The sequence below is a fragment of the Rutidosis leptorrhynchoides genome, chromosome 3 (assembly GCF_046630445.1).
Source record: "Rutidosis leptorrhynchoides isolate AG116_Rl617_1_P2 chromosome 3, CSIRO_AGI_Rlap_v1, whole genome shotgun sequence".
Taxonomy (NCBI): Eukaryota; Viridiplantae; Streptophyta; class Magnoliopsida; order Asterales; family Asteraceae; genus Rutidosis; species Rutidosis leptorrhynchoides.
The window spans coordinates 194,136,433-194,152,378 of NC_092335.1; the positions used below are offsets into that span (position 1 = coordinate 194,136,433).

A 15,946-nucleotide genomic window follows, 5' to 3' on the forward strand; every position below is an offset into this window, starting at 1 on the left:
TTGGTTATGATTTAGATTTGTTGGTATTTCACGGATTCATGGGAACAGTTTCGGATAAATGGTGCAGTTGATGTTGTTGATGGATCAAACTCTGATCCCTTCAAACTTCAGGTAGTCCTAATTTTTAAGTGTTTCTAAATATATATATATATATATATATATATATATATATATATATTCCATAATACCATTGGCTGTTTGGGATTATAAATGTGCTTGGTGTTTTAAGCGTCAAGCGTCTTAGAAAAGAGTACTTTTGCCCTATTATCAGTCAATGTTTTGCCAGTCTAAGGGTGTGATTCATAAAATAGAATGGCTAAGCGTTGAATGGTTCAAAATCTGAATGGTGTTTGAACAAAAACAATAACTTGTTTGATAATCATTCTGAATGAACTTTGTGAATGATGTAAAATTACTCTATTAAAAAAAGATTATAAGTGTTTGATAAACGTTTTAGATATTATTTAAGGAGTATATCATAGGAAATGATTGTGCTGAATGGTTAAGAGATGAATGATTAAGAGAGTATTTCATATCTAACATATTGCTGAACGGTTCAACATCATATGTCATTCATATTCATACAGTGAATGCTAAACTCAACATTTAGTGAATATTGAACCAAAGAGGTAATCAAACGCGCCTTAAAATAAGCTATTTTGCAGGTATCTTAACACTTCAAAGTGTGTGTGTGTTTTTTTTTTTTTTTTTTTTTTTTTTTTTTTTTTTTTTTTATACAAAAAAATTGAAATATGCAATACCAAACCCATACATTGATGTAAACTTGAGAATGTCATTGCCCAATGTGATTTTTGTTTCAACTTTTCATATTTAATTTAAAAAGTATTGCTGAACGTTACATGTGTTTCTGAACGATCCTTCAATATAAACTTTAGCAAATATGTTCTTTTTATGGTGTTTTGAATCTATCTATGGGCAGCAAAGAGAGAAAGCTTGGTTTGATAGTTCACCAAAATCCAGGCTCCAGTACTTGGGACCGAACCCGAGGACTCCATCTCTAGGGGACCAACTAACTCAAGTTCCAAGCTCATTGGACCCGTCATCTGGCCCAGTGGAAGCTTTTTGCTTGTTGGTTCTAGACCCTGATCAGGTCCATATCCTTTCCTGGTTTTAATTTTTATAATACTGAGTAGTTGTTTAGTTATTATAATTGTAGGATGTACTCTGCACACAGGTTGACTACTTAAATTTGAAAAGTAATGAAAGGATAACCTTTACGAGGAAGATTGTGAATGAAGAGATCTCTTGGATTTCAGAAAAAGTCAACCCGTGATCCTTTTTCCGTTGTTGGTTAAGCTATAAATTACTATAAAAAATTTCATTAATTAAATAATTCCTTATTGGCGTTACTTTTTAATTGTCGCTACGATCTGTATTTAGTTACTTGTACCTTTTTGATTATGAGATTTTATTTTTATAATACTATATAAATATATAAATATAAATATAATGTTTAGGTACAGTAAGCACTAGCTTACACTAACTACAGTACTTAAATTCATTTCTCTACCTGTAAATGTCACATAACAGAATACTTGAAATATTATTAGAACTTTCAATTTATTTTACTGAAAGCTAATAGATGAACCAGGTGGTTTTCAGTTTTAGTTCACTGAAAGTTAAAAAATGCCGTTTGCGGGTTGTAGTTTTGCTGCCATACCCAACCACACAGAAGCCATACCCATTAAGATGAATCAGCTGGTTTTTAGCTGTCAATGTTCACGTGTCCTGCATTATAAGTTGCAACCGGCTCCCGTAATTAATAACTTTTGTTTTAGTTCTGCTCGTTGAACCTGTATTATTATGAGAGGTGTATTTGGTGCCCTGTTAACAAAGTCGTAAAACTTTAGTGGATACCCAGGAAATCGTCCGTGAAATGTCCATTAATATGATTGTAATAAGCTTGTCGGAGTGTAATTTTAGGTCTAACAAATCTATTGTTGAAACCATAGTGTCAATATATCGTTTATGTTGTGAAGAACAGAAGAAGGCTTTGAGAACGTTGAGATCAATATGTGGTTGCATTGTGGCTTTGGTTCAAGTTTTTGTTTTTCGAAAGAAAACTATGAAGCTTTCAAAATTTTTAGTTTGCAACCTTTCTTGCTTTAAACCCGTAACAAAAGAGTTCTAGGTAGACGAACGACTCAGTGGAAATTGTTGGTTTACCCCTATGTGCTTGGGGATCATCCGCTTACAAAAAAGTAGCTACGTTGGTGGGTCGTTTTATTTCTTTTATGAAAAGATGGCATGTTACCTTTGAGCAATGGTAGAGTATGTGTGACGACTAAGTCACTGTCTCGTATCTCCAATATCGAAAGAATCAAGGTTGGTGGTGGCATCCATGAGGTTTCGATTCAAGAATTAGGCACATGGCATCCATGTACGTTTGCAGCATTTAAGTCGAAAAATTAGTCTCCTGGTTACTTGAAGGAAACTGGCGTAAAGGTTAATAATGATTCGTCCATTCAAGTGAATAGGTGATCACTCTTTGATCTTACTGACACAACAAAAGGTGGAATTCGGTCCTTTACCTTTTAAGTTATTTAACTCTTGGTTCATAAGAATTGGTTTTAAAGATACTGTAAAAAATGTTTTTCCAGATTATAATGCACAGGTTCATCGACATTCTTTCAAGTCAACACCGAAATTTACGAAGGACAAATTTGAAATAATGGATTCGTAACACTCGTGCTAGGGAATTGAGTAGAAAACAATAGATTGAGATTCAACTTGTTTAATTGGACGATACAATTGATGAGGGTTCAGCTAGCAAAGATGAGCTTTCTGAACATGCTAATTTGGTTGAAAAAGGGATGTTTTTGATAGTATTGAAGCTGCTAACCTTTTGAAAAAAAATCTAGAACTACTTGAATTAAATCAGGTGATGAAAACTCTAGTCTTCTTCATTTCTTGTTGAAACATCAACGAACAAAAAATGTTATTAACGGCATCATGTCTGATGGATAATGGCATACTGACCCTATTGCTGTCAAAAATAAGTTCTTCGAGTTTTTTTTTTTTTTTTTTTTTTTTTTTAAAAGGCAAGCTTGCATCAGTCCGGACCGAAGCCTAGTCATCATTTGCACACACACGCGCGCTTTCGGGCAGGAAACCCGAACCACACTCTGAGGATCCGACCCTTTAACCATCCCGAGGGGCAGGCGGGCCGGATCTTAGTCCCGGAGCGGGTCGGTAAAACCTTCCCTTTGGGCCACCTTCAAGGAATATATTTCAATTCCTAGAGCGGGTAACGAGGCTCGAACCCGAGACCTCTAGCCCTGCGAGTACACAAGTGTAACCGCGGTACCATTGAAGCAATGCTTCGTTGGTAGTTCTTCGAGTTTTATGAGGCGAAATTTGATGAAGTCGACTCTGGTGCAGTCTTGGATTTTATTCAGCCGAACAATGTTTTTTGTAGTGAAGATATGGCTTGGTCGGAGGCTGAGATTCATGTTAAGAAGTTAAGAATGTTGTGTAAGGGTGCGGTAGTGATAAGCCCCGGGGCCGACGGTTTTCCATTTTGGTTTATTAAAACTTCTTGGGATTTACTCGAGTCTGACATTTTTCGGGCCGTGAAAGAGTTCTTCGATACAACTCCACTTACAGGTGGTGCCATCTCCGCTTTTGTTGTCACTTATTCTAAAGTTACATAATCCGACTCATGTTACAGATTTCCGACCAATATCTCTTATTGGTGTTCTGTACAAGATCATACATAAGATATTATCCAACCGGCTAGCTCGAGTAATTTAAAAAATAATTGGCCCGAAACAATCAGCGTTTTTAGGAGGGAGACAAATGTTGTATGAGCCATTGGTTTTACTGAAGTAATTTCGTGGTTCAAGAAACATAAAAGTAAGTTGATGCTTTTCAAGATAGACTTCAAGAAAGTATACGGTTTAGTAAACTGAGACTTTATCGCTCACATGCTAACTGTATTGGGTTTTGGTGTTACGTAGAGAGGTTGAATCAAAGGTTGTCTCAGCTCGGCCAAGACGACCAGTTCTCATCGATGGTAGCCCTACTCGTGAGTTTCGAATCAAAAGAGGTATTCGGTAAGGAGATCCGTTGAGTCCATTCTTGTTTATCATTCTCATCACTCATGGAGGGTTTAAACTTAGCTTTAAACAAGTCTGTTGGTAATAATCTTTTCAATGGAATATGTTTAAATTCTCCGTGCCATGAATTACGCCCTCTTGTTCAAATGGATATGGAGGTTTTCAAATTCTCCTAATGCGATATGGGTTTCGGTTTTGCAAGCCTTGTATGGTACAAAAGCGGGTTTGGACGGTACACCAATTTCATGTAAAGGCAATTGGTACAATATCATAGTGTCTTTTTCCAAAGTGAAAAACAAAGGGCTTTTACCGAATAATGTCCTTAGAGTGAAAGTTGGAAACGGGAGATCCTATCCTTTTTTGGAAGGATAATTGGATTGGTAATGGTCCGTTACGTGAACAATTTGGGAGATTATTTCATTTGGATTGGGATGAAAATTGTACCCTTGCGGACCGATGCAATTCCGAGGGGTGGAGATGGTCGTGGAAACGAGATATTGGCACGAGGAATTCAGGTAAACTAGCCGAATTAATAACGCATGTAGGTGACTTGGTGATGTCGGATGAAGTTGATTGTTGGCAATGGTCACTTGACAATGCGTCAAATTTTACAGTTAGCGATACTAGATTATTTATAGATGATCGGTTACTGCCTACTCATGATATTGCTACTAGATGGTGTAAGTGTATCCCTCGTAAGGTAAACATTTTTCTTTGGCGGGTGGCGATAGATAGACTCCCTACTCGAGATAACTTATTGAAAAGACAGGTAAATGTTGCGGCTGTCAATGTGGGTTAGAGTCGTCGAATCACGTTTTTTTTATGTGATCTTGCATTGGAGCTATGGCGTAATTGCAGAATATGGTCCGATGTTCAAATTATGATGTTTTCTAATTGGTTTGAGTTTGTGGATTGGTTTGATGCATGGAGTGTTAATGAAGAATATAGGTGCAAGTTGTATTCGATTGTTGCTGCTCTAATTTGGCTACTATGGAGATTCAGAAATAGTGTCGTGTTCCCCGGCGAAGATATGAAGAAATCTTGTTTATTTGATTCGTTGCGTAGTTTTTCATTTTTGTGGTATTCTTGTAGAGTAAAATGTAAAATTTCTTGGAACGATTAACTTGTAAAGCCCTTGTAATGTTTGAGGTTTTGTGCTCTCTAGCTGCTTGCTAGAGAGTAGTTTTTTTAATAAAAAGTTTGATGTTCCAAAAAAATGGAATATGTTTAAATAATTTAGGAGTCAAGCTTTCTCACCTCATATATGTGAATGATGTGATTATATTGAGTGAACGGAACCAGAAAGAGGCCAATATCATTCGTACGTATGTTTGACATTTTTCATTTTTTTTTTTTAACGACGATTTTTTGGCATCAGTAGATCATTTATTTCAACGACCCTCATCATTTACACGTAACACACACGTTCGGGCGGAAACCCGAACCCAATCGACGTTGCCCGGGGAACACATCCATTCGGGCAGTGGTCCGGGTAGAGGTCCGTGAACGAATCCGGTAAAACCTCCCTATATGGTCAATATATAACACCATTATTGGTGTTCAATTGGTTTAAAGAAAATCATGTCATCCCTAAGGATCGAATCCGTGACCTCTCCCTATCCCATGACACAAAGTACATGGGGGGAACCATTGAGACTCAATATGGGAAAGTCACACATGTTCGGTCAAGGGGTCACATATATGAGAGCTGCTACAGAATTTGGATGTCGAGTTGGTCATTTCGCATCGAAATACTTGGGTGTCTCGATCGGTGCCAACGTGAACTTATCTTAGAAATTAGAAGGATCTATTATCAAGGTTTCGCAAAAAGTTTGCCCCTTGAATATGAAATTTATCCATTGTGTAATACCGTGATTATTGGCCAAAATCAAATTGATGACTTTGTATTATTTTAATTTTATAACTTAAATATGATATTCAAATTATGTATATTACGTTTCAAAAAGAATACACGGTATACACCACACGGTTTAATGTTACGATTAATATTTAAGAGTTACTACATCAGTTTAACGTTACGATTAAAATTTAAGTTACTAATTCATACGCAATGTGAATAATACACGTCCATATTTTATGGAATTTAGAGAAATACTAGTAAAATGACTTGTGGAACCACAAGTTTGTTTAAACGAAACAGTTTAATGATATGTTTTAGGTATTAAGTGAACGTAAATGCTAAAGTTATTTAGTTTAATGATCCGTGGAACCACAGAGTCCGACTAAGAAACTCTTCAGCTGAACATTTCATCAAACACCTAAAATGCGTAATAAACAATCCACATCCAATTTTAAGAGATAATATTAGTTGTTATTTTATTTTAAAGGTGTAAATTAAAATATAAATTTTGAATTGGTTTCATTCTGCCTAACTTTAAACCTTCTCGTAATCAATTTAAAATAATTATTTAAAATTATTTAATTTTAATAATTAAACTAATTATTAATAAGATTTGATAATAATAATAATTAATTAATAAAATTTAATTTTAATTTAAAATTATTTAGATTAATAACATCACTCATCATGTTTAGATTTTTTTTTTAATTTTTTCTTAACAAAGAAATTAGCTTAATAATGACATCATTATTATAATATTTTAATATTAAAATATAGAAGATAAAAAAAACTTTCGTTTTCTTGAATTCAATGCCAATTTGCCCGATTCATATCCTCAAATATTTGTTTGGGTCCCCATAAGATCTAGTGAAAGACTATATATTTGAAATTCCACCTGCCATTGAACAGAATTTTCTTTCAAAAAATAAATAAAAAATGAAGTCAATAAACACTTTTGACCATGAAGTTGTATATGAAAAACTCATTTTTTTTAACGGCAAGATTAGAGTGATTGACGAGGATTATCAAAAGAGTTCTCAGCACATGATCATATATATTTCACGTGTTAAAGGATGTTCCATCGAACAATTGCAATACGACAGGCTCTTCAGGCTCTTGAAATTCGTTACAGAACTAACACCCACCCTTGGAAAGCACCCCATTAACAACTATCATTAAACAGAGTCAGACAACAATGTCTCTAGAGGGCTCCATAACCAACTACAAAGCAAATTGCATTATGAAATCCCAGGTGATACTGGAACTTGAGACATTAAGCTAGACTTATGCTTTCAGATGTTTCTGCAACCGTTTAATAAATTTATGCTTACCAAGCAGGCTTGCTTGAGTGGCAACGAATTGCCCAATGAAGCACACCACCCGGGTTCAATTCCTAGCTATGCTAAATTGTTCAAAAATGGAGTGTAACTAGAGGGTGCGCATAATGCGCAATTCACCAGGTACCAGATCTTGCGCTCGTGGGCTTAATTACCCGAGGTTTTACCTTCTATGAGGGAGCCAATGTGCTCGTTCGTAGGAGGGTTTCCTCACTTACAAAAAAAAAAAAAATATAGAAAGACGGTAACCACTCAGCTAAATGAAAAATAGTTAGATGAAAAACTCGTTATCTTTTATACTATTACTCAAGGTTGAAAAAGACGCGAGACGGAGCTGAAACGGTAGCGACCTTCGCAACGGAAAAAAGGGGCCGAGACGGGGTCGAAACGGGGTCGAAACGGATGTTGACTTATATATATATATATATATATATATATATATATATATATATATATATATATATATATATATATATATAAATATTTACACATATTTTAGAGCTAAAAACCTTCGTTGACAAGTTTGTACCTATAATTGCCATTAGCGTGAATATAATACAAAATGGAATACTAAAATAAGTCAATTTTGATTGATTTTACCGACTTATTACCTATTTTAACAGAATTTATGACTTTTGAACGGCGTTGACCCAATTTTTCCTGCATTTGACCTGACTTTTGACCGTTGATCGGCTTATAAGAAAACGGGACGGGGTCGAAACTGTTTAGTCACCAAAACGGCGCAACGGGCGTCGCCACGGACGCAACGGACGCGGGGTGAATAATAGCCCTATAATTCCTTTAAACATTTTAACCTTTTCTTTTTATTTTTTGAAATAATAATTAAAAATTTTCTAATAAACTTTAGAAGAATATACATGTCTTTCTTAGCTACTCCGTATTAGACTAGTTAAGGGGCTAAGGGGTGAATAGTAACTACAATAATTTTTCAAAACATTTTTATACTCTTTTTCGTTTGTTACTATTAGTTTTCTTTTTATTTTTTTAAACTTTTTTTATTTTAAAAATAATACTTTTTAAAAAAAGTTTTTTAAACTTTAGAAAAATATATATGTATTTCTTAACTTTTAATTTAATAAAAGATTTATACAAATCGTATTTAAATTGTAATTATATGTATATTGAAATCATTTTTCATAGAATTGTGTGGGTTATTTATTATGAAGCTATTTATTTAATTACAAAATTACATAGTCGTTTCATTAATGATCTAGCATAAAATATTCGGATTGAATTTGGTCCATGTTTGACATCAAAGAAGGGGGATTTAAGGGTTCACTGAGTTTAACTCTCCGGTCAGGAGTACAGTGAATAACCCCTTGCGAGATGAGGATCTCAGCGGGGGTGGTTAAACATAGACCCACCATCGACAGGAAGTCCGGTTAACGATGGCTCGCGCTGGGTTATAGGGTTTATGTTCAGAGAACGCTAGCTGTATATCAAGAATGTCTAGTGGAATGCTATAAGTCCGGTAGCGCGGGTATAATCGCGCTATATAGATAGCGCGGTTAGTTCGTACCTTAATACCTAAAATAGTATGTGTGTAAATCCCAGAAATGGAATGCCCCTGCATTGTGATTCGAGTCCGTTATTTATAGCTACAATGTCGTTTGTTTATTGGTGCCACGTGTTCCCTGTTGCTTTCTTGTCTGTACTGCCTGAACGCTTAGGAGAGGGGACCAGGGAACAGTACTATTACTTTTTATGCTGGCTGTCTGTAATTTGCAGAGATCGTAGTAAGTACAGGACACGTCATCCGCTTTCAGCGTGCGCTAGACGCACGTCATCCTATTTCAGAGCGCGCTAGACGTAACTAGCGCACATTTACTTGCGCCTGGAGTGCCATAGCGCGAGGGCTGTGCACACATGGTGCAAGTGTGATGCGCAACACGAGCTAATCGGGTATGCGTATCATTAAGTCCCCCCCAGTTCGATATTATGCGTAAGTATTGCGCATGGTGTCGAACTCAGCTATTGTTAACTCTATAGCAGATGTGACGTGACAGCCGTCACATCACCTGTTTTACTGCATTAAATTCTAACATGTTCTGACACGTGTACGGTAAGGATGATTTACAGTCATCCTTTCTTCTTCTATAAATAGACCTTCCCCTTTCATTTTTCACTTTCCCTTTACTTTCAACTTTCGACATGTCTTCTTGCGCGAATCTTTGCAATGTTGCTTTCATTCCTTCATCCATCACGCCTCAATACGTAGCGCATCTATCGAAGCGCTATCCTCCAATGGGGTCGTTATCACCCCTTGTTCTTGGCCGTGTAGATCGAGCCAACCGCTCTCCTGTTGGGAAGGTGGCTGTATATAGCGTAGACTAAGGTGAATTTCTTTATGCGTAGTTTTTGAGCGAGGGAATCTGCGCATTCCGCCAACAAATTTCTTTATGCGCGTTCTTTCACATTTTAACATAGGTATGAGTCAGCTAGACCCTGATAGCGCCTGTCGTCTTATCATTTTCCAAATGTGGTGTAGATCGCATGACTTTATTCCGACGGTGAATTTGTTTAAGAACATATTTCTATTTGAACGACTCGATACTGGCTGGTTCGCTTTTCGTGACAACGTTCGTTTTACCGCTGGACCAGTGGAGGAAACTCCGCCAAACTGGAAAGAATGCTACTTCTTCGTGGATGATACGTTTATCCCACTGGAGTTTTCAAATGTGGGTTCTTGGCAATATGGTTTTGACGAGAGTTTAAATTCAGCGCCATCTCTAAGTTCCAGCGAGCAGTCGCTGGGTAAGTGTGTAGGTCGCGCCATACCGTTGCTTGCGTTCAAAAATAACGTTTTATACGCGGGTGGTATATCCAAGCATTGGCCAGACCCCAATTACGATCCTCACTTTAGCCGTCATCTTCAAGGTATACAAGGCTTTCAACTTACCTTATCTAATTCTTCTCCTTAATGACTTCGTTTATTTTTACAGCGATATCATTTGCTGAGTATCTTGAGTTCTCATTATGCGCATCTGTGGCTGTGGATCGTATGCCTGTGGGGAAAGGTTTTTCGGCTAAATTCCCGGTTACGGCAGCTTCTACTTCTAGTTCTTCGCGCAAGAAAAAGAAGAAGAAGAAGGCTTCAGCGCAGTACGCTGATCTCCCAAAACAATGTTCTCGCGGGAAATTTGTCCCGCCGTGATTCCACGCATGTTCAGAAAAGACGAAAGAGATTGACCGCTCATTCTTCATCAAAACGCGCTCGTACTGGTATGTATTGTGTCTCTATCTTTATGTGATCGTTCATCCATTTACGTTATTGATCCTTGTTTTTTCGATCAGATGGTGGTGGACCTAGCGCAAAAGAGAGCGCCGATGGACCTCATCCGTCCCATATTCAGGTGGATAGCGATTCTTCTTGGGAAGCAGGGCGCACCAGCCCCACGGGTTACCCGAAGGGTAAGAATGTCCAAAGTCCTGGTCCCTGTGATGGGTCTTCTGGCGATGAGATGTCCATAATGAGGGACACGATGATGCGCCTTTGTGGAAAGCTTGAGAAGGCGCAACAGGCCAACGAAAAAATACAGATAGAGCTAGATTGCGTGAATCGCCAGAGTAACGATCAAGACTTCAAGAGGAAACTATTCGCGTGCTGAAGGCTCAGTATGCCGATCTAGAGCAGCGAGTATGCAATTGACTAGTCTTGAGTTTGGGGTGCTAAAGGCAGGTCTCCCTCGCATAGTGGACAATGCTTTGAACAGCGATACCGTGAGTGATCGTTATGAAGACGCCTTGAAAGCCATCCAGGATGTTGAGCGTCTCTACTTCTGGGATATTATAAAGGAGCATATTCATATGCCTGCCATTCTCCCTAAAGCTATTCAAGATTGCCTCATACCCGAGGCGCACGAGAAGGCTAGGAAAGCTTGTATGGCCCTGCACCACATTCCTATTCCTCACCTGGAAGAGTTGCCGCGTGATCCGTGTGTGACGGCACGAGATTTAGTGAATTCAAAATTGTAGGCTTATCTTGTAATGTAATAATGCGTTATGGCGCGTGTAATATTTTGTAACATGTATTTTTTGAAAATAAAAAATATACAATTGTGATGTAACTTTGTGATACATTGATTGCTCATATTATTGCTTTGTTATCTATGACGTTGTTATTTTTACCCTTGGCGTGCTATCGCTAATCTTTATGTGCATTAATGTGCACTCAACGCACACTCAGATCGCATGCTCATAATCGCGTCTAATAGTGTTCCAAACGTAAGTTTGGGACTGTGGTCAAGCGCGACCAACGCTTTTTGTTTATAGTCATGACTTGCAGATCCCTAGGACTGCTCGGGTAGAACTAGATCAACCCAATGACCATCGCTCTCTGGTAAATAGTCTAGTCTGTCGCCAAACAGACTTCTGCCGCACGGGAGCTAGGGAAAGTCATCCCTTGAAGAGGCAGGAACGCGCTAGTATATTACTGTGCGCGTTCAGTTTAAGTCGTATATCTATTCTTCTTTTAAAGGTACGAGAAATAATTGACTGAAAATGACTTGTTGCTTTAATATAATCGAAAATACGATTTTATAATAACGCAGTACACGGTCGACCTAAAAGGCGCATTGTTTTAGTAATTACATGTAAATCTAGACAAAGTAGGTGAGTGATCAATTCTCCTAATTTCTATATTACATGTAACATTTCTTAAGAGCGGTAGCATGCCAGGTCCGCTTAATTGGATTACCCTTGAGCTCTGCCAGTTTGTAAGTTCCGGTGTTTCTGATCCCAATGACCTTGTAAGATCCCTCCCAGTTTGGCCCCAACTTTCCATTGTTTTAGGCCCTGCTCGCTTGATTGTCGCGCCACACAAGATCTCCTACTTTGTATACTCTTGCCTGTACACGCTTATCGTAATATTTTGCGATGCGCTGTTTGTTGGCTGCTTCACAAATCGCCGCCATTTCTCTGCGCTCTTCCGAGTAGTCTAAATTGGTGCGCAGCTTTTCATCATTTCCTTCTTCACTGTATGACAACATTCTTTCAGTTGGGACGGTTATCTCTGCTGGGATCACCGCTTCAGAGCTGTATACCAAACTAAACGGCGTTTCTCATGTGCTGTTCTTGTGCGTTGTTCTATGCGCCCACAAGACTTTTGGCAATTTGTCCACCCATCCTTTGCGCTTCATTCCTAGCCTTGCTTTGATAGCGTGCATGATATCTCGGTTCGTAACCTCGCATTGGCCCGTGGGTGCGCGACGGAGGTGAAACTCTGCTTAATGTTTAAGTCTTGACACCAGCTGCGGAAGGGGTTACCTTCGATTTGCTTACCATAGTCGCTGACGATTCTGTTAGGTATTCCAAACCTACATACAATGCTTTCCCAGAAAAAGTCTCTGACCCGCTTACTGGTTATGGTGCGCAGGGGCATCGCTTCTACCCATTTGGTGAAGAAGTCAATAGCGACCACCAAATACTCCGCATTGCCTGCGGCTTTTGGGAAGGGTCCCACTATATCGATAGCCCATTTGCAAAATGGCCATGGTGATGTGATCGGAATCATAGGATACTGGGGCGCCCTGCTAACTGGCGCGTGTAATTGGCATTCTTGACAAATCATTATCCTTTCTGCTGTGTTTGCGTACATCCTTGGCCAGTAATACCCTAACCGCTTAATCTTTTTGGTGACTGTCCTGAAGCCTTAGTGTAACTCGCATGATCCTTTATTGTGATGACCCCTCCAAATCCATTTGGACGAATACATCATTCATTGATTTCATAGTGAGGTTTTGACGTCTATATGATACGTTTTGTAAACATTGCATTCTTTTGAAAAGGTACACCATAAATGAATATATAAATCCAAGGTTTTCGACGTCTGATGATTTCTACGTATAGACAATCATTGTATATAATAGTTTCTAACAATGCATCCGTTAACAATACAGTCAAATAAGATACATGGTGATGATTTTGTGAATGCAAAGTTTTCTCGAATAAAGCATGTATGACTCCATGCACATAGCTTGTATAACGTATAAGCAAAAAGTGGAAGACTTCTAGGAACCTGAGAATAAACATGCTTAAAAGTGTCAACAAAAAGGTTGGTGAGTTCATAGTTTTAATGTTGCGCATAATCTGTATATAAAGGTGGATCACAAGATTTCAGTTGTTTCATCCAGAAACGTTTATCAAAATATTCTACAAGATTGAGCACCCTGGTAACTAAACTTTAACGTTATAATAAGTACCCCTGTTTTAACATACATGCAACCAACATGTACAATACAAGCAAACCAACGTGTACTAATCTCAAATAGTATACGTCTGTTTTATAGTTCAGGCTAGGGTTTCTATACCTGGAACAGACGGGGATGTCAAGCCCTATGGATCCATATACAACTACTCGCGCCCACCACTTCTTATAACTAGCAGTTACTAGTTACCAAAGCTAAGGGATTTTCGGTTCAAAATCAGTGTAGAATTTAGTATGTACTTGTATCCATTGCATTTAAAATAAAGTGCATGTATTCTCAGACTAAAAATATAGATTGCAAAAGCATTTAAAAAGGGAGTAATGAAACTCACCTTAGCAGAACATAAGGTCATTCACCGAAATGTGACCGAAACTCGGAATGCAAAATAACCGTAGATCTCAACCTAGAGAACATATGTTGGTCAATACATGTCTAACAAGCTAGGTCAGGTCATAGTGTATCACAATCCTAATGCTCGAGACCGACATACAAAAGTTAACAAAAGTCATCTCAAAAGTTAACCTGACCCAATATGATCTTTAAATCTCTACATGTTTATTAACATAGTATAAGTCTTGATAATTGAACGAATTTATAGTTTTCAAACTCAAAATATTATTTATTTCAGGAGTTGTATTATATTTGAATTATCATGGCAATAGAAAATATTTTATTATTTCACATAGTTTTCCAATACTTGTAAAATCAGATCATAGTGTTTATAAAGCTTTAAAACATGATAAGACAGTAAACCCTGACAATTGTTCAACAAAACGAGACGTGCTTTATATAGAAATTCATTTACTTGATTAGTAATATTTGAAAATCCAATTTATCAATCTCATAAACAAGTTGTTTAAATATTAATTTATAATTTCAAACACAATTTCAATTAACGTTAACCATAATTCAGTTGACCATATCTTTTAATCCGTTCATCGAAATCACGCGATTTCTAAATGAAAAGTTAATAATTTTTCGCCAGATTTTCAAAAACATGCATATCATATACTTTATATCAGTAGCATATGTATCAAATTCGCGATTCATCATAAACTATCTAACGACAAATTAAAGCATACAAGCATGCATAAACATATATACTCGAACACTAGACATGGATACACTATTAATATATAAAAGATAAGATGTGAATGCTCACGTATCAATATTGTGATTCAATATTGTAGGAAAGTACGTAGACGCAACGGAGAAGATAAACATTAGTTTGATCTCACGAGCAATACCCCCGAACCATACCCATCACCTCCTTAGCTATAACCCATAATTTCCTTAGTTCTATCCCGCTCGAAAAAACCCGTTTTGAAATAATACGCTCATGACCTCGTCGTAGTATTTTATGTATAATACTAATAATAACGGTAACGATATCTGATAATACTAATAATAATAAGATTAATATTATTAATCTTAATATTAATAATAATAATAATAATAATAATAATCATAAAAATAATAATAATAATATAAATAATAATAATACAGAGAGAATGAGATAAGAATATGTGTGTGTGCCTGCAACCAGAAATCGACGAGCTTTATAGACTTGTCCTGAAAATCAACCCCATACGATCGCATGGGTTTCATACCCATTTGCCATGCGATCGCATGGCCAGCTGGTACGCACCCAATATATTTTGTTTTCTTGTTTTCCGACATATTTTTCACTGTAGCAAATAGTTTTTTACTCTAGCAAATAGTGTTTTACTGTAGCAAATAGTGATTTTCGAAAACACTGTAGCTTTTCGGGTACTGTAGTAATTCGAAAATACTGTAGTAAATTAGTGTTTTACTTGTTCATCTTAAACATTTTAGTTAACTTATCTAAATATCAATCGAATCAATAAACGAATGTTACTATCGTTTACTAAATAACTTGAAATTATATATATGTATATATCTTTATTTAATATACATATTTCAGTTTTTAAATACACATTGCAAGTTATTTATGAATAATTAATATTCCAACTTATTGTGTCTATATATATATATATATATATATATATATATATATATATATATATATATATCTACAAATAGATGTTCGTGAATCGTCGGTCAATAGTCAAAGGTTAACTGAATATATAACATTAGTTCAAAAAGTTTGAGAATCAATATTACAGACTTTGCTTATCGTGTCGGAAGCATATAAAGATTAAGTTTAAATTTGGTCGGAAATTTCCAGGTTGTCACAGTACCTACCCATTAAAGAAATTTCGTCCAGAAATTTGACTGGGTTGGTCATGGCTGACAATAAGTATGTTTTCATGACGCATACGAGCTGAAAGAGTTTTATCATCATTGAGTAATATAGATAAAACAATTCGATTTTGTGAAGAGTACGAGTGAAGTTATCACAAAAGTGTGAAATGAATAAATGTAGATTCGTCATATCTTTTGACGTAGATAGGATTGATT

The 15,946-nt window shown here is 36.8% G+C and overlaps 1 protein-coding gene across 2 annotated transcripts in view; it reads left to right on the forward strand.

Annotated features, from left to right (window-relative positions):
* LOC139897138 (pyridoxine/pyridoxamine 5'-phosphate oxidase 2) overlaps nucleotides 1-1,456 on the forward strand; it is a 57,106-nt gene extending 55,650 nt beyond the window's left edge. For both annotated transcript variants that reach the window (XM_071879794.1, XM_071879793.1), the window contains exons 6-8: nucleotides 16-111; nucleotides 941-1,111; nucleotides 1,196-1,456. In XM_071879794.1, coding sequence (XP_071735895.1) covers nucleotides 16-111; nucleotides 941-1,111; nucleotides 1,196-1,294 — 366 coding nt within the window. In that variant the 3' untranslated portion in view covers nucleotides 1,295-1,456. The remainder of the gene's footprint in view (nucleotides 1-15; nucleotides 112-940; nucleotides 1,112-1,195) is intronic.
* Nucleotides 1,457-15,946: the final 14,490 nt, after the last annotated feature.